A 21,903-nucleotide genomic window follows, 5' to 3' on the forward strand; every position below is an offset into this window, starting at 1 on the left:
GCTCTCTTCTCCAAGCACAGGTGTTAATCTAGCTGGTAAGCTTAATCAGCTGAGGTTGTTTTGGCTTTTTCTGGCTTCTGAGCTTGTGCTTGACTGAGAAGGTAACTAGAACTGGAATTTAGCATGAGCTTTGTGTAGCAGGGAAGCCTTTCTGGCATACACTGCCATGTAAAGTCAGGTTTAAAATTGTACATGACTTCCTGGCTTGTATTCAATATTCAGACCCGAGGGTACATTGAATACCAGAATTCTTGTAGCTTCTGTTCAGTGCATTAAAATGATTTTAAGAAGTTGCTGAATGCTTATTGCAGTTGTAGCATCTCCAGATGACAGGTTATAACCTGGGTAATGTTTGGAAGGTGGAGTTGTGGCTGCCTACCTGTTCATGCTATACTGTGCTAGTTAGCTAAAAGCAGACATTAGCAAAGCACCATAATATTCTTCTGAAATGTTCAGCCAATAATATTTTAGAATGTCACAAATGTTGTTTCTCTTAAATATGCCTCCTTTTAACTATTCAGATTTTATTAAAATTAATAGACTCTCACTAAGCACTTAGAAATCTCTTGCTTTGCACAGCAGTTTGATAGTTCCTGATATACAGCCATATTAAGTGAATAAATTCTGAATGTGAGAAGCTGAATGGGATTTATGTCTGACCTGACTCATGGTGGCAGTATCTTTGTAGAAAATACATGATGTTAGACTAATGAAAGTACAAGTGAAACTAATTTTCACGTTGCTGTAATATTGATTGTAGCAGTTATGGAAAGAGCTCCTTTCAGACTGAGTATCTGTTTTACAGACATTACCTTGGCAGTTGTGGAGGCAGATTAGGTAGTGATTTGCTTTAACCATTGTCAGTTTTACACTGCACAAGTGTTTTTAAGTTCTTTCAGCAGTGTATTCTGTCAGTAAAAGTTTTAGGTGGCAAATGTTGAGTTTTTCAAGTGCATGCTTGCATTTTATTCTTTTTGGTAAGTAAATTACCATTTTGGTTTCAGACTTTTGGAATTGCCTGAAGAGGAGAAATTTTTTTTTGCTTTTGAGAACATTTCAGACACTATGTAGGAGTACTTAAAATTTTCCTCAAGTTTGTCATTGACGGGAAAGTACTCCCTGTACTACTTCAAAGCATTTACACTCATGGTTTCTTCTTTGTATGTACCCAATCCCTGCCAAAACCCACATCCATTATTAAATTTGAGGAAAGGAGCTGAGGAAAAAAACAACTAATTACCAGCTTTACCAATTATGCCATCTAATATGCATTGTAAAAAGTGTTGTGTAAAATATTTAGCAAAAAAATTGGTGAAGTTTAATTCTCCAGCTGCAGTCTACACAATGACTGCCAGGGAAGCTAAAAAACTTTTTTTCATGCATTTTTTGGAAATTCATTAATAAAGCAACAATTCTTTCTCTTGGCACAGTTAGTAAATTAAGCTTGTTAGCTGGAAGGAGAAGGTGAAGTAAGAAACAAACTTTGGCCTCAGCCATTAGGTTAGTGCCATCAGAGGAGGCAAGTTAGGAACCTTTTGTTTGCTTCCCTCATGCCCCTGTTAATCCTTCTGAAGTGTGAATTCTTTCCTGAAGTTAGCAGGAGCAGAGCCTTTCCTATAACACTGAAGAACAGTGATTTCCTAACTGTTTCTTTATGTGTGGAAAGACTGGCACTTTGCTGTATATTATAACTCAAATTTCAGAGTGGTCTTTATGGTGCTTTGTGTGTCTTTCTTTCCCCCCGAAACATGTAAAAAAAAGTGTGTTCCTCTTTGTAAAGAGACTGTAGTGCTATGAAGTGGTAAAAAAAAGGGAATTTATTATTTAAATTGTTCATTAAGCTTGTTCCCTTAGAGTGTAGATAAACTCACAGACAAAATGAAGCAGCACAGTCCTCTTTGGACCTTATCTAGGGTATCTTACTTCTGCCTCCACCTTGCTGCACCAATTTTGATAATCCTACTCCCAACAAAAATGCACAGCACAGGCTTCATCTGCAGCAGGAGGCAGGCTCATCACAAATTCAGACATGCTGGTGCTTCCAAAAGGGTTAAACAGGATTTTAGTCCTTTTTAGTAGCTGGCTTTACTCAGGTTTGTGTTGGCCACCTGAAAGCAGAGTTTGACTGAGGGAGGAGGCTGGTGGTGTGGAGGGTTGCTGCTGAGCCTGGCTGCTGACACCCCATCTGCAGGAGGAGCAGAGGGGGATCCTGTTACACCATCTGTGGCTGTGCTCTGCCAGTGCCTCCCTGCACAGATGCTCACACCAAACACCTCCTGCCCCTCAGCTGGTATTGAAAGTCCAATTCATTTTTCTGCCCAGAGCCACAGAGATTTTCCTGCCTGTCACAAAGGACAGGTGCTTACCTTTGTCAACAAGTTCCATACAGTTTCCATTATTTCTTTCTCTGGATTATGGTGCTTAGTGTGCAGAATACTCAACTTTCGAATATTTGTTAGTCAGGTCACAGGAGCTATCTGGAATCATCACTAGAACAAAATATAACCCTTTGGCTTTTGCAGTCTGTGGAGGTCTCTGTAGTTGGCTCATTTAAGGCTACTGCAAAATGGCATAAAGATACTCTAATAAAAAAATTATCCTATTAAGCCTGATTGTGCCTTAATAATAACAACAACAGATGAGACAAATGGGCTTTTGCTTAACCAATAGTTTTGCTCTTTATAGCAGTTTTTTCTTGAAGGTGATGACTACACAGAAGATCCTGGTCTATTTTAAGTCTTTGACTCTATTTCTGTTTTTCATGAAGCCAAAAGCAAGGAAATGCTTAGCTCCCATGGCAGCCTGGGAGTGTGATGGAGCAGGCCAGAGGGCTCTGTGGCAGAAGAGATACTTTACATGTGTATGTCAGTATGTCTGTCATCTGTTGTTGATAATATTGTAGCTGCAGAAATGACACTACTTGTAGACTTGCTGGAAAAATCAAGCTTTGAAAGAAATATTTTGCTCTGCTTCTGGGGAAGGGAATAACAGTTCTTTGCTAGTTTGTATGTATAACAAGGCAAACAAACAACAACAACAACAAACAAAACCAGAAATCCAGTAACAGCCTTCTCTTGGCTGTCAGGCACCTTCCCCTCATGATCCTGCCCTAGCTGGAGTCTGGGGAGGTTTTGAGTGAGTTGTTAGCACAGTGCAGCCTTTCCTGGTTTCCTCTCTTTTCAAGGCACCTGCTAATGATCACCTTCAGCCCCCACTCCACCCTCAGTTTCTGGAGGAGCTGCATGCAAATAATTCCTCTTGCCATTTGAAACTTCCTGCCAACAGTGGGTTGTATGCCATGCATAGCAGCATCTTTTGCATCTGTTGAGCTTATTAAATCAGGTGAAGCCTGTTGTTTGGATTCCTAGTTTATTTTCATCTCAGGTTACTTTGGGCTATAGATTTAGGCTTCCTTGCTTTCAAAATATGATTAAACAGAGACTGTCACAGCTTTGTGACTAAAAATGTAAAGAAATACATCCTATGAGGATGGAGGGGTTTTGTGGACTTCTGTTGGTTTTGGTTTGGTTTTGTTTTGTTTTTTAAACTATATGGGTTATTTAGTTGGGAAAACAGAGTTAAAATCTTATGGACATATTCATGCCATGGCAGCCCAAGAGGCTTCCTGGATCAGCTAAGCCTCCCCTGCACTCCTCCTTTGTAGTACTGAAGGTGCTGAGCAGCTGCTGACCTTGGAGTTTATGTGGGGGTAGGAAATGCTATCCTGATTTCTTAGCAGAACAGGGAGTACCCAGTGACACTGAGTATATGGTTCCAAAAGGTAGTTCTGCCTTTGAAACTCTGCTTTTAAAGTGGGGGAAGAAAAAGATGCCTTTATAGAAGATGGTATGTGACAAATGATAGTGACAGTTTTCCATTGGCTGAATTGTCAGAATAAATGCTCAGCAGGTAGAGCAAGCTCTGTGAGTGAGGCAGGAAAGCAGAACACTTGACAGAAGTTTACTGTGGTATGAGATAACAGTGCTTATTAAAAATTTTTATTTCTTTTTCCCCCAAGGCAAGTTGTTCCCTTACATTTGAGACTAAAATGAAAAATGTGGTGTTGGCATAAGCTCTGTAACTGAAGGGAAAGGGGATCTTGTTCAAAACAGTGTTATCCTTGCTTGGGTTTTATGTTTCTTAACATACTCATGATTAGGTTGTACTACCTTTCCTTTCTGTCAGTAATTGGAAGGGCTGATTAGATGCAGTCTGCTGGATTTTTGAGAGGGAAGAAAAAACTTGTAGAGTTTGATTTTGTGACTACTTCATATTAGGGAGTTGAGGACCTGGAGAATGAGAATCCTTTGAGTTAATCAAAATGGACACAGTTGCAAAGTCTTTTCCTTTGTGTGTTTTCAGTGTGGAAGAATGAAATACTTAAAAAGAGAAAACAACTTTGTATGTTTGCAAAAAATAAAAGCTCGAGCACTGAAAAAATCTACTCATATATAGAATATCAGTGTTGGAATAGGATGTGCAGGAGGGTCAGAGAATGAACATTTGGAAGAGGGCTGACAAATACAACCTGAATTATTACCAAGCTCTTCCCTCCTTCCTCAGAAAAGAGACACCTTCTCCTCCAAAAAAAATTGAATGATTGTTTGTACAAGGACTTGTCACTAGGAGGAAAGAATTGACAAATGATAGGAGATGTGAGTGAAGTTTCACAATGTGAATGAACTTGGAGAAGGTTTTAGTTCATCTGGACCAAAAAAAAACCCAAACAAAACCAAAACAACCCACCAAAAAACCACATGGAGAAATTCTGACATTTGCTTAACTTTGACTCTGTCAGGGATACTGCAGCAAATTTAGAGTTACATTTTAGCAGCATTTGGGAACTGAATTCGGTTGCTAAGCTTGTTAGCCCATGAAAAAGTATTATGTTAGTAAAAATCAGTTCTTTCAAATCAGGCACTCTGTGCAAGCAACCCTGAAGAGGAGGTGCATTGTTTTATGTCCTAATTATGTCAGTCATTTGATTTTAACATTCAGGGTTAAATGGAAAAAAAAGGCTGTTTCCAGAGGAAACTTTGAAGTAGACAAGAGAAATTGAAAGAATATATTGACACCTGCAGTAAATGATTTCATTTTGAAAGAGAAAAAACAGATAATGACCCAAGAAATACAAGGGTGCAATGTACTAATGATGGGAACAGAATTTAGTAGAGTAACAGAAAAAAATTCCCTCTATTTTTAGTTCTCACCATGTCTGTAAACAACTGCAGGTGCCTGCAGATGAGTCTGTGATTTTGTTACTTTGATCCAGTTTAAATAAATTTAGTATCTCTGTGCACAAGCTCATATAGAAGGAATGAAGAATACAGATGATATGTAATGGAAATTTCATTTTCAGCCACCTGCCTAACTGGATAATAATAAGTCAAATAATCTAATGGTCAGTATTATTTTCACAGCTTAAGGTGATGAAGTTTCAGGATGAGTTAGAGTCTGGGAAAAGACCCAAGAAGCCAGGCCAGAGTTTTCAGGAACAGGTTGAACACTATAGAGACAAGCTGCTCCAGAGGGTAAGAACTGTTCTTTGTGTTTGCCTCTGATTCTGTGATAGGCTTCTGTTGAGTTTATTGAATGTAAGGTGGCTTTGAACATAACAACACATGGTTCTTGTTAAAATACTGCTGTAATGTCAATCTGCATGTCTAAGTCCAGTGCTTTCTGCAGAATACATACAATCTCCTTTTTTAATCCACGTCCTGTCGTGTTTCCCACTGCATAGCTGGGTACCACAGCCTGCACAGAAACCTTAGAGACCCCTCCTGCATCTGCTGCATGAAGCAAGCTGTTAGTGTGGAAAGGAAAGGACAGCTCTCAATTGAAGATGTCCATCAGACTTCTCCTTTTGCTTTTAGTAATTGATCTGTTGCACTAAAGGCTTCTCAAGAAAGGAGAAAATAGTTTGAATCAGTGTATCTGTTTCTGATTCTCCAGTGTCTAGGCTTCCTGAATAATTCCAGCTCATCCATTTACCCAAATGGGACTAATTTTGTACCATGACCATTTTTAGAAGACCTCTTTGGACTATGAAGTCAGAGTGATTTTAAAAGTTAACATCTTATATGTGATATGATGTGATCTCAAACATTTGAAACATAATGAAAAAACAACCTCTTTGGACATTGCATATAGTGAGGGAGGATAAATGACAGGTGCTTTTCTCATCTGGTTTTACAGCCTGACAGATCACTGATGGAATTAGGTACCCATGCAGTTCCTTGGAAGTTAAATACAAATGAGCAGTTTCCACCAGGGGCTTTTCTGTCACTTGTTATTTGCATTATTTGGTGCTCAATATCTGACTAATTCACAGTACCTTGAAGAAAAAGACTTCTAAAAATTAGGTAAACTGGTCGCTGAAGGAGATGCACACATTGGAGGTTGATGTTTGCAGTTAAGACTTTATGAGGCTTCTATAATTTTCTGTCTAAATGGAGTTGTATTGTAAAACTTTGTACTTTCTTGGTGGAAGTGTAAGTAAGTTTTCTTACTTTTCTGTAAAATTATTGTACACTAAGCACAGAATACTTAGTGAGACAGTAGCTTAAGCAAACAGAAATTAATAATAACAGTCCTGATAAAATTTCAGATGCCTTGTGTTGAATTAGTTCAACCAGCTCACAATATTTTTGATTTTTAATAATTGTCTCTTTCACTCTCAAGAAAGAAAGAAATATTTATAGCCATTCTTTAAAACAATAGTAACTCTGTTGTTAAGGGAATAACTTCTTTTGCTTTAATGCCATAATAAAGTTAGTTTTTGTAACAGTAATGTAATACGGATCCTGATTACATTTCCCATGAACTTGGTGTCTGGTTGTTCTTTTTTTATCAAACTTACAATAAGCTTTCCAAGAGTAATTTCCCAGCAGCATTGTATATTGTTTAGAGATTAGAAACTTAGAGCTATTCAAAACACTATTTATTCTTATTTATCAAGATGAAATACATAGTTATGCTGTCAAATAAACCTGGCACATCTTGAGAGTGCAGTGATTTTAGAGATACCTAACAGCAGTTTGTAAGAATAGGTGTAAGGATAAGGACACTTGCAGGTTTTACTGCTAAGCCTTCCCAGTAAAAAGAACTTGAGACTAGATGAGGATAAATGTCCTGGTATTTCCTGCACTTAGGTTACCTCCCCTCCTTCTACTGTTGTTATTTTTTTTCCCACCATCCCTCCTTTCTTCCATTGAGCTAAATCACCCCTTCTTTATCTTCTTTATGGGGTATGCAGGGAATATCTGTTTCTTTTTTGCCGTGGAATTGATTTTTGTAATGAATGATCAGTACTAAAAACCACAGCATGTGATCTCTGTGTTCAGACTTGCTGGTGAGCTTTGTTTTTGTGTAGTTAATTTTCTATTTGACAGCCTCAGTGTGCTCAGGGTATATATTTTCTCTCACAAAGGTCCTGTTGATACCTAGAAATGGACTATAGTTGTTTGTTTTTGACAGAGTAGATGTTACTGCAGAATCTTGTTTGTGTTTTTGTTTTGTCTTTAGATAACTTCTAGTTATGAGTGTATACTTTCAGTATGGATTAATATGGATGACTGCACATGTTTAAAGTAGAAAGAGGTTCCTGGGATTCTTCCATGTTTAATTTAGTTCAGAAAATGTACTACAGCTGTAAGATTTCCCTGAAATTGGTAACACTGAAGACTGTTCATTTCCAGTTGGATACTCAGATTTTCTCACCCAGGCTGATAACCCTCATGTTTTGGTTAGTTTGTGTTACAGTGAATGCTTGTGCTGTGTCCCCAGCAGGAGGGAAGGCCCAAAGAGCTGGGAGGGTGTGACCATTAGTTCAGGTCATGGGCTGTGTTCCATCAGTGCTCACTGCTTTTATGCTCTTTCTCATTAGCTTGATTGCCTCTAATAATTACTCACACCTTATCTGAAATCATGATGCTTTTAATAATCTAGGAAAAAGAAAAAGAGATGGAAAGAGAACGGGACAGAGACAAAAAGGACAAGGAAAAGTCTGATACCAGGTCCAAAGATAAGAAGGAAAAAGAGGAATGTACACCAACACGAAAAGAGAGGTATGGCTCTCCTTGGGCTGAAGTGGATGGGAGGAAAAGCCTCACAGTATCTTTGCAGGCAATGACAGCCTTGAAATTACCTTGTATCATGCATCTGATTTTAAAAGAAAAACACAGAACCACCCAACAAAACAAAAAACCAAACAAAACCCATGCTTTGGCTATTAAAACATGCTCCAAAATGTTAAAGGAATTGTCATTTTTGACAATTGACAATCGACAAGTGAGGTCCCTTTGAACAGAGCTACCCTTTTGCTCATTTATGCCCTGGGGAAGCATGGTCAAATGATTACCAGCTGCAGACAGTGCAGTTCAGTGTCCTGTGGCAGTGATTGCCTGCAGTGCCTCAGTCAGAACTGTCCTGAGGACTGGCCACAGATGATAGGCAGTGCTTTCAGTGATGCTCCTGCCCAGATGATAGGCAGTGCTTTCAGTGGTACCCCTGCACAGATGATAGGCAGTGCTTTCAGTGATACCCCTGCACAGATGATAGGCAGTGCTTTCAGTGGTACCCCTGCCCAGATGATAGGCAGTGCTTTCAGTGATACCCCTGCCCAGATGATAGGCAGTGCTTTCAGTGATGCTCCTGCCCAGATGATAGGCAGTGCTTTCAGTGATGCTCCTGCCCAGATGATAGGCAGTGCTTTCAGTGATGCTCCTGCCCAGATGATAGGCAGTGCTTTCAGTGGTACCCCTGCCCAGATGATAGGCAGTGCTTTCAGTGGTACCCCTGCCCAGATGATAGGCAGTGCTTTCAGTGGTACCCCTGCCCAGATGATAGGCAGTGCTTTCAGTGATACCCCTGCCCAGATGATAGGCAGTGCTTTCAGTGATGCTCCTGCCCAGATGATAGGCAGTGCTTTCAGTGATGCTCCTGCCCAGATGATAGGCAGTGCTTTCAGTGGTACTCCTCTCCTCTCCAGTGCAGATCCTGAGCAGCTGATGGGACACTGATCTTCTGATGCTTGCATAGCCAAACTCTGCCTTGGTTCTAGGTGTAGCTATGGTAAAAGGCCTTGCTTTTCAGGGAGCTGTGACAGAATGTGTTTACCAGTCTACCATCATTATTACCAAATGCCTCACAGCCCTTACTTGTTTTTCAAGCAGAGAAACTCTGTGGCACACGTTACACTTGATTTTTTGTTTTAATAATCCAAAGCCTACAATCTCTTAGTTACTTACCAGTAACTGACATGCCATGGGCTAAAGCACGTGCCTGCGGAGGGGAGCGGATGTTCTGACCGTGTGTTCTCCCTGCCGTGCAGGAAGAGGCGGCACAGCGCCTCCCCCAGCCCGTCCCGCAGCAGCGGCAGCCGCCGCGCCAAGTCACCCTCGCCCAAATCCGAGCGCTCCGAGCGCTCCCACAAGGAGAGCTCCCGCTCCCGCTCCTCGCACAAAGATTCTCCCAGAGATGCCAGTAAAAAAGGCAAAAGGTGAGCTGGTATCTTCTCTGGTCCAGGGAGCTGGTGGGAGTGCTTGGCTGGGCTTTGGGGGGCGGAGGGGGGTTCAGCAGAGCATTTGATACTCAGGTACTTTGTCTCACAGGATCTGTAGTGCACGTTCCTCATTAATGCCTTTGAGCACTGGGGTTGGAAGTCCACACAGCCTCCTGCCCTGATAATCAGCTCCAGATTCTGCTCTGCTGCGGTTTTTTAAACTGTTTATTTACTTGTTTACTGGTGATTTTAAGAAATGCTGCTTTAAACCAGAGTACCTTGCTACTTTCTTAGTGTTTTATTTTCAAAGGATAAATCTTCTGTAGTCCTAAAATTCCTTTAGCCCTTCTGTAGAACCTCTCAAATTGGAGTGACCATGCAGCTTTCACTGATGATCAGCTTACAGGAAGCTCCTCACTCCCATAGTTTGTTTTTTAAGGGAAAAAAAAAATCAGATACTGCTTATGTGGTTTTGTTTCCAAGCTAGGTATTTCCTAACCTCTGACACAAATATTTGTCTTTAGTTAATGTTAAACTTGAGGTGAAATTTTATTATTCTGCTAAAGCTGCTGTATCTTGGAAGTTCACCTTCCACTTCTTTTAGAGGTATAGAATATCTTACTGACATAAAATTCCTCAGTCAGGCTGAGGAATGCTCCTTTGATGGTGTTGAAGAAAATCATAACACGTATAACTACAGTATTCTTGGGCTTATATAAATAAGGATTTCAAATAAAAGTAGAAAAGTAGTTGAGATTTTTTAGAGTTAATATGATGTTCATTCAGGTTTCATTATATTAGATCAATATATTAGGTGTGGGTTAGATGACAGTAAATTTATTCAGTGTCCCTTCTTTTTCTGTGGGGCTGCATCACATTCTGAATAGGCTTGATGAGAATCAAAAGTATTTCACTATAACACAATTGAACATAATTTTTCATTTCTCTGTGGACATAGGCTGCAATTCGTACAAGAGCCAAGCTGGCTGAGGCTTATGTGAAAGGCTGTGAGTTCCTGATGTGGGTTTAAGGACATGAGTGTGTGTTATTATTCATGTGGGTCCTAAGCACTGAAGTTAAGCCCAAAATACTCTCAAAACCTTATATAATGTAAAAATGGATGCTTTTTCTCAAAAGCAAGATATCATCCTGTTACTTTCATTATTAGGAAAGATGTTTTCTGCCTTGTTCGGCTCAATAAATGAATACAAATAACTTCAGGAAAAAATGCTTTTCTCTATTAATATTTGACATAATTTTTTTTTGGCAGGTCGCCATCTGGCTCCAGGACACCCAAAAGATCAAGAAGATCACGATCCAGATCCCCTAAAAAGTCAGGGAAAAAATCCAGGTCTCAGTCCCGTTCTCCTCACAGATCTCACAAGAAGTCAAAGAAAAGCAAACACTGACAATGTTAATATTTTTTATGATGCTGTCACTTACTGGAAATGCGGTTTTGTTTTTGTGCCTGAACAGTCTGTTTAAAAACAAAAAAGCATTCCTGATTTTTTTTTTTTTTTGTGAATGCACGTGTATACTCATGAGTATCGGCATCTGTAGACCTGTCATTGTTTTATATTGTACAAAATATCTTCATTGTGACTATTTCCCAAAAGAAACATTTTTGTGTTTAGAAGTTTCATCAGAAATGTGTGTAACTGATCTGCTGGCAGTAGTGATATTTTGTTTTTAGAATGTTGTGACATAGCAGAAATAACCCAGATGTTCCCCCTTTTTGTAGCTTTGACAATTTGAATTAGATTTCAAATAAAATCCGAACAGAAAATGAAGATGTTGTTTTCTTGCCCCAGTGGTGATGCAGATCCCTAAGGGAGTGCAGGGTTTGTTTGGGAGTGCTGTGTATTTCAGGCTGGGGTGCTGGATGCTTCAGTGCAGCGTGGCTCTGTTCTGTTCTCATGGTTTGACTCCAGATACAGGCACCTTCTGAATCCAGTGGATGGGCTTTCTCTCCTACTCTGAGACTTTACTGGAAGAAGAATACATCAGTCTGGTACCTACCCTGATAAGCTTTACAGGTAAATCTTTGCTTCCTATGTCTGCATTTTAACCACAGGGAATATTTATAACAGCACTGTAATGGTTTTGTTCATTTTTACAAAAGGGCCTCTGCAAAGACACATCCTCTGGGGCTGTGTGTGTAGCATATGTGTGATGTCTCAGTAACAAACCACCTTTGTGGCACACATGGGGAGCACCAAAGGACAGCAGGCTTGAGGCTCTGTGATTCTTACATATAGATACAATAATTGCAGCCTTCAGAACACTCTTGGTTTCTAAAACTATTTTTTCCTGCAAAAGGACACCTTTTACATTATTTTACTGAATTTATTCCTCTGTTGTGAAAATTTTTCAAGATGGGAAAAGTGAAATTTTACTACATATTTATTGATATTTTTGATTCAAGAGCCTGTTCAACTTCTTTTTTTCACGTTAGGCTTTCCCTTCTCCAAACCTGTTCTGTGTGTTAGGCATTGATGTGACTTTAAATTGCATCACCTCACCATGCAACCTTTCTGTGGGTGGGAGAGGGGGAGGGAGGAGAAACGGGGAGGTTTCAGTGTTTATACATGGAGGTGTGGGGAGATGGAAATAAAATTCTAAAATCAAAAGGGATCTGGCCTCTTGTGAACTATTTGTAAAAGCCAAAGCTGTGCTTAGCTGCAGGCACAGAGTGCTGCAGGATGGCCTGGTGCTTCATTGGTGTGTCCACAGGCTTCTCACAGTTAGAGATTTGTAAATGTGTTTGGGAGAACCTATTGGGCATGTAAATAGCCTCACTGGCTGCACCTCCAGAGGCAGGATCTAAAAGGTCTTAGAAAAAAGAAAAAAAAAGTCTCTTTTTTCCCTGATGAGAGACATTGTTATAAGATTATGTAAATTGTTGCACATGTGATGCGACACATGACATATGTGGTGTGTTTGCTAATGAGAGCTCTGCAGTGATCTGGAACACTGAAAATATGAGGAGTGCATGCATACTGTAAAGACTTTCTTAGAATAGTATTGAATAGATGAGTTGATAATGAGAAAAGAATATGCCTTTTATCTGTTTGTCATACACTATCAAGAATCTCTTTTAGAAATATGCAGAGGGTTTTTTCTGTATTTTTTTCTCCCTGTAACATAAGGTGTTTCATGATAGTATTCAGCAGAGAAACTATTATAAACCAATTATTTTTTTCTTAAATGCTGTATATTTGTACCTGGCACAGACCAGATGAGGCTTTCTAGAAAGAAAAGTAGGTACTAAAATCAGCTGGGGACAGGGAGAATCCTAACTGTGCAGTGGGAAGATGATCACTTCAGATCCAATTAACTTCTTCATTACTTTTATCTTGTAGCTGTTTATAAATGGAGGAGTGATAAATGTCAGTGTTCCGGGTCAAGTGGGACTAAAGATGCTTTGACACAGAAGTATTTTATCTGCAGAATCAATTGTATATTTAACAGCTAAAAACCCTCAGGGTAGAAAATCACTTAGCATTTCAGGTACTTTTTAATAATTAATTTTCATTTCAGCTTTTACAAAATTCTCATCAGTGATTATAGAAAGCTTAAGCCAAGTAACAAGAGAGCTAAAGGAGCACACCCATCAGGGTGTATTTTGTAACTGCTCTATTATGCAATGCCTTTTTCAGTAATCTGTTCTCTCAATACCATTGCCATACCTCTTGTTCTTTGCTTCATGTCCTGGGCTCTAAAACAGCTGATCTTACCCAATAGTCTCTTAAGAGCAATTAAGAATCTGTGTCTTTTACTGAATTGCCTGGACTTTTTTGCCCTGTAGAAAAGAGTATCTTTTGATCTTGCTTAGTCTTAATTTCCTCCTGCCTTTGTACTTTTGTCTACAGCTTGGCTTTTCCACAAAGAGAAGCAGGAAGGGGGCTAACAAATATTTTGTAAAAGATGTAAAGTATTATTGAAGACTTAAAATCAGGCTGCTTATGAAATTCGTTTTTCTTTAGGTCACGTTGCAGTGACAAGGTACAGTCACCGTGTGCCATTACTATGTGACTTGAATTTCTGCAGCATTTTGGGGTGAAGTGCTGAGTGGGTAATGTAAATAACTGATCTGGGATTCAGGAGGTATCATTCAGATGAAACCTTGTGAAATAGTCCTGTCCTGAGGAGGTGTGGTCCTGTGTCTCCCGATGGTTTCTGTGGATGTAGAGGGAGAGGGAGCCCATTATCCTCTGAGAGCCCTCTGTGTGTGAGTGTCCAGCTCTTCACTGTGGGAGGGTGTGGAGACACGAGTGGGTAACAGGCTCCTCTCCTGCCCTGCCTTGGGAAACCAGAGGGAAATGGAAATGCTCATGCTTCAGTGTTCAGGCTTGTCCAAAGCAGAGAAGGCGAGTGTAGCTTGTACAGCCTGGTTCTAGCCTGGCTGAGAGCCCCCGTGCAGCTGGAACAGAGTGCGGTGTCCTTGGGAAGGGAGTGTCCCTGGTATGTTCCCAGATCTGTGCTGATGAGCTTGGGTGAAGCCTGCCCAGTACTCCTGGACATCCCCAGGCTTGCAGGAAGGGCCTTCAAGGGACACAGCTGTGGGGGTGCATCTGCTCTGAGCCAGTCCTGCCCCGGCAGTGTCTCCACAAGGCTTGGCCAGGCTCAGTGCTGACCTGTGGGCCCTGTGTGCTGCTGCAGAAAGCTCCATAGTACATAAAGCCTCCTTGCAATAATTGAAATCTTCCCAGTGTTACAGAAGTGGTTGTCTCTGAACTGCCTTTTTTAAACTCTGGCTTCCTTTGACTTCCCTGCACAACAGCTGCATGTATTTTTTTCTAATGCTGTTTGAGGAAGAGTTGGTTTCTGAGCGTCAGTGTCAGGTTATTATTCAGACACTGTACATGTGCATATGGTCCCCCCCACCTCCCCTTTGCAGGTATTGAAGTGTAAGAATCAACAACCACTTAGGGACAAGGGTAACAAATCACCCAAAGCATCTATTTAGAATTGCAGCTATTGCTGATGTGGGTTCATCTGTGCCCGTGACACGAGAGCAAAGAGCTCATGTACCACCTTAAAAACCAGAATCTTGGGATGAGAAAAGCAAGGTCAACCACAAATGGCAAATCTGCTCTGACTCCAATCACTTGAGGCAGCTTGCTTGTGGGGTATTCCTCCACAGGCATTGACAGTGCTTCAGTGGAATAAATAAATACAAATGCTAAGCATTGCTCTATTTCTGCAGATGGACTAAGGTCTGAACTTGGTAGATTTTAGATAGGTAGCTTGCTGCACTTTTGTAGAGCTGTGTGAAGAGTTTGGGGTGGGATGGTTTTCATCTATTCTCAGTCTACCCTGAATACTTAAGGAGAATATTCTAGAGGAGAAGACAGCAACAGTGGCATAACTTAGATGAGAACTTTATTTATCTTCTCGTAAAATGAAGCATTGTTCAGTATCAATTAAGCTACTCAGTAAACTGAGATTGATCAAATTACAAATATGATATTGTCAGTCTGAAAATTTTATGGCTGCTGAGGTCATTTTATTAAAATAACTCATAGTAGTAGTTTAAAATTTCTTTTTCTCATTGCTGCATGTGCTATTGCAATACTCCCAGTACTTTGGTGGCTCTTGCTGCTACTGGAGCTGCTGCTCCTCAATTTTTTAAGCCACTCTTCTAAGGATAACAACTAAAATGCTAATTTAATTTTGTCCAAATATCTTTCCCCTGTAGGATACAGAAGTCTTAAACATACTGTTTAAGCATATATACTTAAGCATACTGTTTTTTCCTCCACCTGCTTCTGTCTGTGTAATGTTGGCTTTCGTGGGTGAGCCTGTGCCATTTGCCACTTCTGATGTCTGGTCTTGTACTGGGATGTTCTACAGTGTAACTCTTTCATAAGCTAGAAACTTTTCTGTTTGTGGTTATTTAAAGAGGAAATGGAAATGGTAGTTTCACAGGGACTTTTTTGTCTTACTTGCTTTTGGGTTTGTATTTTATACAGAAAATTTTCCAATTGACGTGGCAACAATAAAATTGTCAGTTTGCTGATTGCCGGAAATGGTTTTATTTTTAACCTGGAAGAGAGCAGTGTTCGTGCCTGTTATGCATGAACAGCTCCTCGGCCTCAGCAGCTCTTGTGCTGCTCGATGCTGTTCTGCCTGTGTTGTCCAACCCTCGTGGCTGCTGCTGTTCCCCTGTCAACAGTGACCTCTGTGCTCCTCTCACTCATTAATGAGGCTTGGGCTGCTCGCTCTGCTTGTCTGTGTGAATCTCCCTTGAACAAAGCAAACTCCCACTGGGGGCTGCTGCTGGGACAGGGAGATGATGATGAGCAGCTCATTAGCGCTGGCAGAGGTCTGCAGGAGCCAGGGAGGGCGTGGAGCTGGGAGGTGCTGTACTGCGACCTTAAGTGCTCTGGCAGGGCCAGTGTCACCCCTTGGTGCTGCTTTGGGGGCAGGTCCTGTTCCAGCCCTCCCTGTGCCTCTTGTTCTCTCCTTCTGTCCTTTCTGCTGCCTTGTTTGCCTTGTAGAAGGGGTGAGTGGGCATGGGGGGGGCAGGCTCACAGGATGAGGTGCAGGGCAGGAAGGATGTGCAGAACTGGGGCCATCCCTTGGCTGCTGTGAGCTGTTACCTCTGTGCCTCTGTCCTTCTCCCCTTTGCTCCAGGGACACTTGAACACAGCACTCAAACCTGAGAGGAGCAAATGCCTCCAAGATAATTTAGGTTCTGCAAGATCTGTGAAAGATGAAAAAGAGGAAAGAGACCTCAGATGCCCCCACAAGATGGGAAAGGTATGAACTCTTGATGTTGGAGGCCAGAGTATTCCTTTGGGATAGATTACAAATCCTAGTTACTGAGATCTCTGCTTAGAGCTCAGAGTTCTTAAACATGGGATGTTTTGATATCCCTGGACCTGCTCTATTTTTACTCTTGTGTGGACTGGGGAACTTGCTGTAGCTGTTGGCCTTAAATACAAACCATCAGTTTGACCCTTCAAGACCTTGTTAAGAGGCTGCCTGCAAGCAAGTGTGGAATGTGTTTCCTGAATCTTTCTTGGCCTCCTGAGGCTGGACCTAGGTCTGTGATTAGAGCTTGTGTATGGTAACTATGCCTGTAGAAAGGTGAGCAAGGAGAAACAGTAAGCATAAGGTCTTTGTAAAGCTCTCAGAAATCTTTCACAGAAAGACTTAACCTGGCAGAATTTCTTAATTCTGTATGACAAATTGTTCTTGTTTTAAAATTTAGCTGGCGTGGGAAGAGGAGGGTGGAATTGATGCATACAATTTGGATTTGTGGAAGATGGAGCAGCCTGTGCCCAGGTTGAACTTCCAGGACCATTACCAGCAATCAGAATCATCACCAAAGCCATCACTGGGAGTAGAAACCAGTTTTCATATTTTTGAGCCATGCTAAAGAGGTACAGCCCTGGTGTTTCAGGAATGATTTAGCCAAATGTTTTCACCTGCTAGATTCTGCTAGAGCAAACACTGACCACATTGTTGCAAATAGAAACTCAGGAGGGTAGAGGTGAATCTTCTGGTTATGGTATAGAGGTATGCCCTGCAGCTGATACTGGGCATTTTCACCATGAAATCTGCATCTCTTGAATTGCTGGTGATTTTTTTTTTCCTCTCTTTTTAGGTTATCTTCCCTGTGCTATGAGAAAAGAATAGTCTGCTGATTAACTGAATGGACACTTTTGCCTTGGGCAAGTTCTGGAAAAGAATTGGCAATAAACTTTTAGACATGAAACTGGGATTGGATTCTGACCATTGTTTGAACTACAGGGCTGGAGATTCTCATTCTCTGTTTTTGCACAGGGTAATTGTACTAAATAAATAAATAAATAGAGAGAGAGAAAGGAAGAAGATAAGTTTGTAATAAAGCCTGATTTCTAGGCAGTTTCACCAGGGGAAAACTCATCTTTCATGCCAGCCTGCAGGAAGTCTTCACTGTGATACAGAGTAGGAATATGAAAATGCCACAGATAGAGAGTCTCTTTTTCTCAAATCCTTGGGATTTTCAAGAGTAATTAGCGAATTATTTATGTTACTTTGGGTTTTGAAGAGATGCAATGGATTAATTTAAAGAACCTTCCTAGACAGTCATTTATAGCACATTATATGTTACTTATGAGAGAAACTGAATTCTCACTCTTTTGCCCAAAGCTCTGTGTTTGAATTTTTACACAAGGATTGGCAACTCTCTTCCCTGGGATTTAAATTTGTCCAATCTGTAGTCAAATAAGGACTGGCTATTTTGCTCTATCACCTGAGAGCTTAGATCCAAGGGAACATTGCTGTGTGGCTTCTGCCTGCTGCCCTGGGGCCAGGAGAGGCAGGCCAGGCCCCTGGGACTGTGCAGCAGGAGGTGGGGGCAGAGCCCCTGGGACAGGGATGCTATGGACGGGGATGCTATGGACTGAGATGTTACCCAGCCCCTGGCACAGGGATGCTATGGACTGGGATGCTATGGACAGGGATGCTATGGACTGGGATGTTATCCAGCCCCTGGGACAGGGATGCTATGGACTGGGATGTTACCCAGCCCCTGGCACAGGGATGCTATGGACTGGGATGCTATGGACTGGGATGTTACCCAGCCCCTGGGACAGGGATGCTATGGACTGGGATGCTATGGACTGGGATGTTATCCAGCCCCTGGCACAGGGATGCTATGGACTGAGATGTTATCCAGCCCCTGGCACAGGGATGCTATGGACTGGGATGCTATGGACAGGGATGCTATGGACTGGGATGTTACCCAGCCCCTGGGACAGAGATGCTATCCAGGGACAGAGCTGCCCTGAGCAGCTGAAGGGCTGCTGGGCACCCCAAGCCCTGGGGGTGAAGGGTGTTTGGATCATGGATTTGAAGTTTAGAGATGCCCAAATGTGTGGGGCTGAGGTAGCTGATAGGTGTGACCTGCTAAAGGTTTGGGAAGATGTGATGTGAAACAGTGCATTGCCCATTGTTTTAAAGGTGTGTGGCTATAAAAGGAGAATATCTTAATTTCCTTTAGAACTTGAACCAGTTACACAACAGTCGAAAAAAGATTTCTAATTTTAATAAAAGTCAAGTAGAGACTAATCTACACTGCAGTGTCCCCAGGACATTTGCAAAATTCTGGAATTCCTTCAGCTGCACAAACAGAAATTGATAAATATTTATTGAAAAGTAGTTTATTGAAAATGTCACCTGTGCAACTGGAAATGAACATGAAAGAGAAACTGAGGTGGCAGGGAACAGCTTGTTACAGACAAGTTGCCCACTTGGTTTTGTATTTCTGGTTTATGAGTGGCTGCTTTAATTTTGGTCTCTGCCAGCTGCTTCTGCACACACAGTGCAGAAGGAACATCTAAGAGAAAACAGATACTTTAGGAGGCAATTGTGGCAGCCATCACTTAATGGAATGGCTGCTGAAGGATTCAATATTATTGAAAAAAGTGTGTTTTGAGGGAAATCAGCTGCCACTGCTGCATGACATGTTGAATATGCTGATAAGACATCATGCAAAATACTAAAAGGAAGGGTGCAAAATATAAACACCTGCAATTCTAAATGCTGCTGTAGAGATTCTTCTTACCCATCTCCAGTGGTGAGACTAAAATACAGTCTAAACAAATTCATAGGTTTCCCAAGTTTTGAGAGCTACTCAATTTTATATAAATTTTGTTCACATTTTGTGGTCTATAATTTGTGCTTTAGTTTTAAGAATCTCACTTTTGGGCAATGCTTGAGGAATTCAGGATCTCTATCCTGATTAAGCTAGATACAGGACTATTTAATCAGCACCCAGAACTTATCTCACACTGGGTTTATAACAGCATAAATCTCCATCTTTCAATTTCTTTTAAAAGATAAAATCTTGCTCAAGTTTGACTTCAGGAAAAACTTCTCCTTGTGCCCATTGCATGGTTGTGAACATGAGAAAGGCAAATCTTAAAGCATAAAAAGTAGAAAGTTGGGAAGTGTTCCAATAATGATGAAACCTTTTTCAGCCCCATTGCTTAAATGAAGGGATGTCATGGAGGGGATCTTGGGGAATTCTGACTGGGGCAGTATCACTTTGAGGGAGGAAGAAATTCAGCTAGTCAGGATTTGAGTTGCCTAAATATTACATGTAAGATTAATAAACATAGTTACTAAATATAAAATACTAAACTGTAACATAAAATATCTAAGTATTGAATGGGAAAAAAAAATTCCTCCTCATATTTTAAATTGGGGCATTTTAATTGCAGGTACTTATCCCTCACTTTACACATTGCTGGCTGCAGAGTTTGAGGTAAATACAGCCAGCCTACTTCTGAGTTTTGTAGTGTGTAACAATCTGCACTGGAAAAGCAGCATTCTCTTCTGCTCCTCAAAGCAAACTACATGTAATTGTCAAAAAGTAAAGCTGGCTAGAAAGAAGTGTTGGGGCTTTGAATTTTACTTTTTGAATTATGAATTTTGCTTTTTGAAGAAAGGAAACTTTTTATTACTTGACATGGGTGATCTAGTATACTGAAATTAGTGAGCCTAAAATAGATTGACATGAAGTAAAATAGAGGGTGGAAAATGTACACTGAAATACCTGAATATATTTGTGAAGAACTGTATTTGTTCAGCTGCAGAATGTTCCTCTTTCACACACTTTCCATGCCTCTTACCATTTTTTAATACTTTTGTATTTCTTTGCCATATATGTTGTATACAGTTACATATAACAGATGTGTAAATGATTTTAAAAAACCAACCAACCAAAGCTCCAAACTTGTGAATTGAAAGGTGGCTGTATAAATCTCTTCCATACAAACTTATTCAATATTCATTGATATTGAGTTCTTCAAAGTGCTACTTGACTACCAGGTCTGAAACTTGTGGGAAGATCAGCTAAAGCAGCTGCGCTGAACCTGATTGATCACAGTTGTGTTGTGCACTTGGATCCACCTGCCCAGCATCAACACCTGCATTGCTCCAGTTTTGAAAAGTAAGATTCTGTTTAGCAGCATGTGGGTTGAATTAGAGAGCTGCTGGCCTCATGTTTTCCTCCTTGAGTTGGAGCAGTTTGATGAAGGCAGTGCTGCTTTCAGTTCTCCTCACTCGCTGATTCGGGGAGATGTGACCAGTGTGTAGCAGCAGGGAAGGTGCAGAATCCAATTACAGCTTTTCATGTTTGGGTTTACTGATTGGTTTTACTGTTTCAGATGTTATACCTACAGTCCATGTTTGCTTATCTTTATTTGTTACTTGCTAAATTTTAAATGCTGTAAGAAATGGAGCTGGCATTGTAGGTTTTTCAGAAAGTTTCATATCTCTCTTCAACCAAGTGAAATGGAAAGAAGGGATTAATTTGAACTTCATGGTATTGTAATGATTTTTCACTGCTATGAATTGGTTTTGCTCCCTGTAGTCTCTGTCCTTTATTGCATTAGTGCTGCAGAACAATAGTGGTGGGAGATATTGCTTTATGAACTCCAGCATCTCAGTACTGCTGTTGTCATTCATCGCCTAATATAGGCTAATTGATGCTACTGCAGACCATTCCAGAAGGAAAAAGAAACATTTCTGCTTTAGCTAGGTGATGGTCACTTCATCTGTAGTGAGCACAGAAAGCCAAATAAATATTTGATGTGAACCTTTATAAAAATATATTAAAAAGCAAAAGTCTTGTTTTATGTGAAGAACTCATGGATTAGAACTAAAGAATAAAATAACTGCAAGAATTTTATGCTACAAGATGCTCCAGAGGTTTATTTTTCATTATATACTGTGTTTCAAGAGTTACAAGTCAATCTTTTTTTAGCTCATTTAAACTGCACATTTCTTTTGCCAACCAAATACAAATAATTTGTACACAACGTGGCTTTAAAGATGTACATAATGTGACTTCCTCTGGAGCACTGTAGGGTAAAAAAAATGGCTCTCCCTTCCCCCTCACTTTGATGAAATAGAGACTTTTTCTTGAATATGTAATGGTTATTGAAAGTCTGCTATTAACGAGTTACTTCTGTATGAAAGGTGGCAGTGACGTTTGAACGCAGCCGCCAGGGTCAGGGGCAGCCGGCGGGACGGCTCCGAGCTGGCCCGTGCGCTTTGGTGGCCGGCACGGCGGCCGAGGTGGCACTGGAGTCGCACACCAGGGGAGCTCCCGCTCCCATCCCGCTGCCACCCTGCCCTGACAAGGCTCGGAGAGAGGAGCCCTCCTGCTACAGATCTTACCCTTCACTTGAGGCTGGAAGGGGCTTAGAAGTTTGTCCAGAAAGGGAGCTTGGCTGTTACATATCCCTGCAGAAAACGTGGGAGGAGTATTGAAATGTTTTGATAAGGGATATGAAGATTGCTTACACATTTAGCTCCTTCACCCTCTTGTACTGTTTTCTTACATTTATTAAACAGTGTGTTACCAGGCAAGGCACACACCGGGTGAATTTGTGCTTTAT

General features: G+C 40.9%; 1 protein-coding gene and 1 long non-coding RNA gene across 10 annotated transcripts in view; both read left to right on the plus strand.

Moving 5' to 3' along the window:
* Positions 1–11,292, plus strand: part of U2SURP (U2 snRNP associated SURP domain containing) — a 46,680-nt gene extending 35,388 nt beyond the window's left edge. For all 9 annotated transcript variants that reach the window (XM_054515918.1, XM_054515917.1, XM_054515915.1 and 6 more), the window contains 4 exons: positions 5,421–5,531; positions 7,948–8,066; positions 9,332–9,499; positions 10,773–11,292. In XM_054515918.1, coding sequence (XP_054371893.1) covers positions 5,421–5,531; positions 7,948–8,066; positions 9,332–9,499; positions 10,773–10,911 — 537 coding nt within the window. In that variant the 3' untranslated portion in view covers positions 10,912–11,292. The remainder of the gene's footprint in view (positions 1–5,420; positions 5,532–7,947; positions 8,067–9,331; positions 9,500–10,772) is intronic.
* An 882-nt stretch (positions 11,293–12,174) lies between these two features.
* Positions 12,175–17,228, plus strand: LOC118690086 (uncharacterized). Its single transcript, XR_004980736.1, has 2 exons — positions 12,175–16,010; positions 16,142–17,228. It is a non-coding gene; the product is annotated as an uncharacterized LOC118690086 (long non-coding RNA).
* Positions 17,229–21,903: the final 4,675 nt, after the last annotated feature.

The sequence above is a fragment of the Molothrus ater genome, chromosome 10 (genome assembly GCF_012460135.2).
Source record: "Molothrus ater isolate BHLD 08-10-18 breed brown headed cowbird chromosome 10, BPBGC_Mater_1.1, whole genome shotgun sequence".
Taxonomy (NCBI): Eukaryota; Metazoa; Chordata; class Aves; order Passeriformes; family Icteridae; genus Molothrus; species Molothrus ater.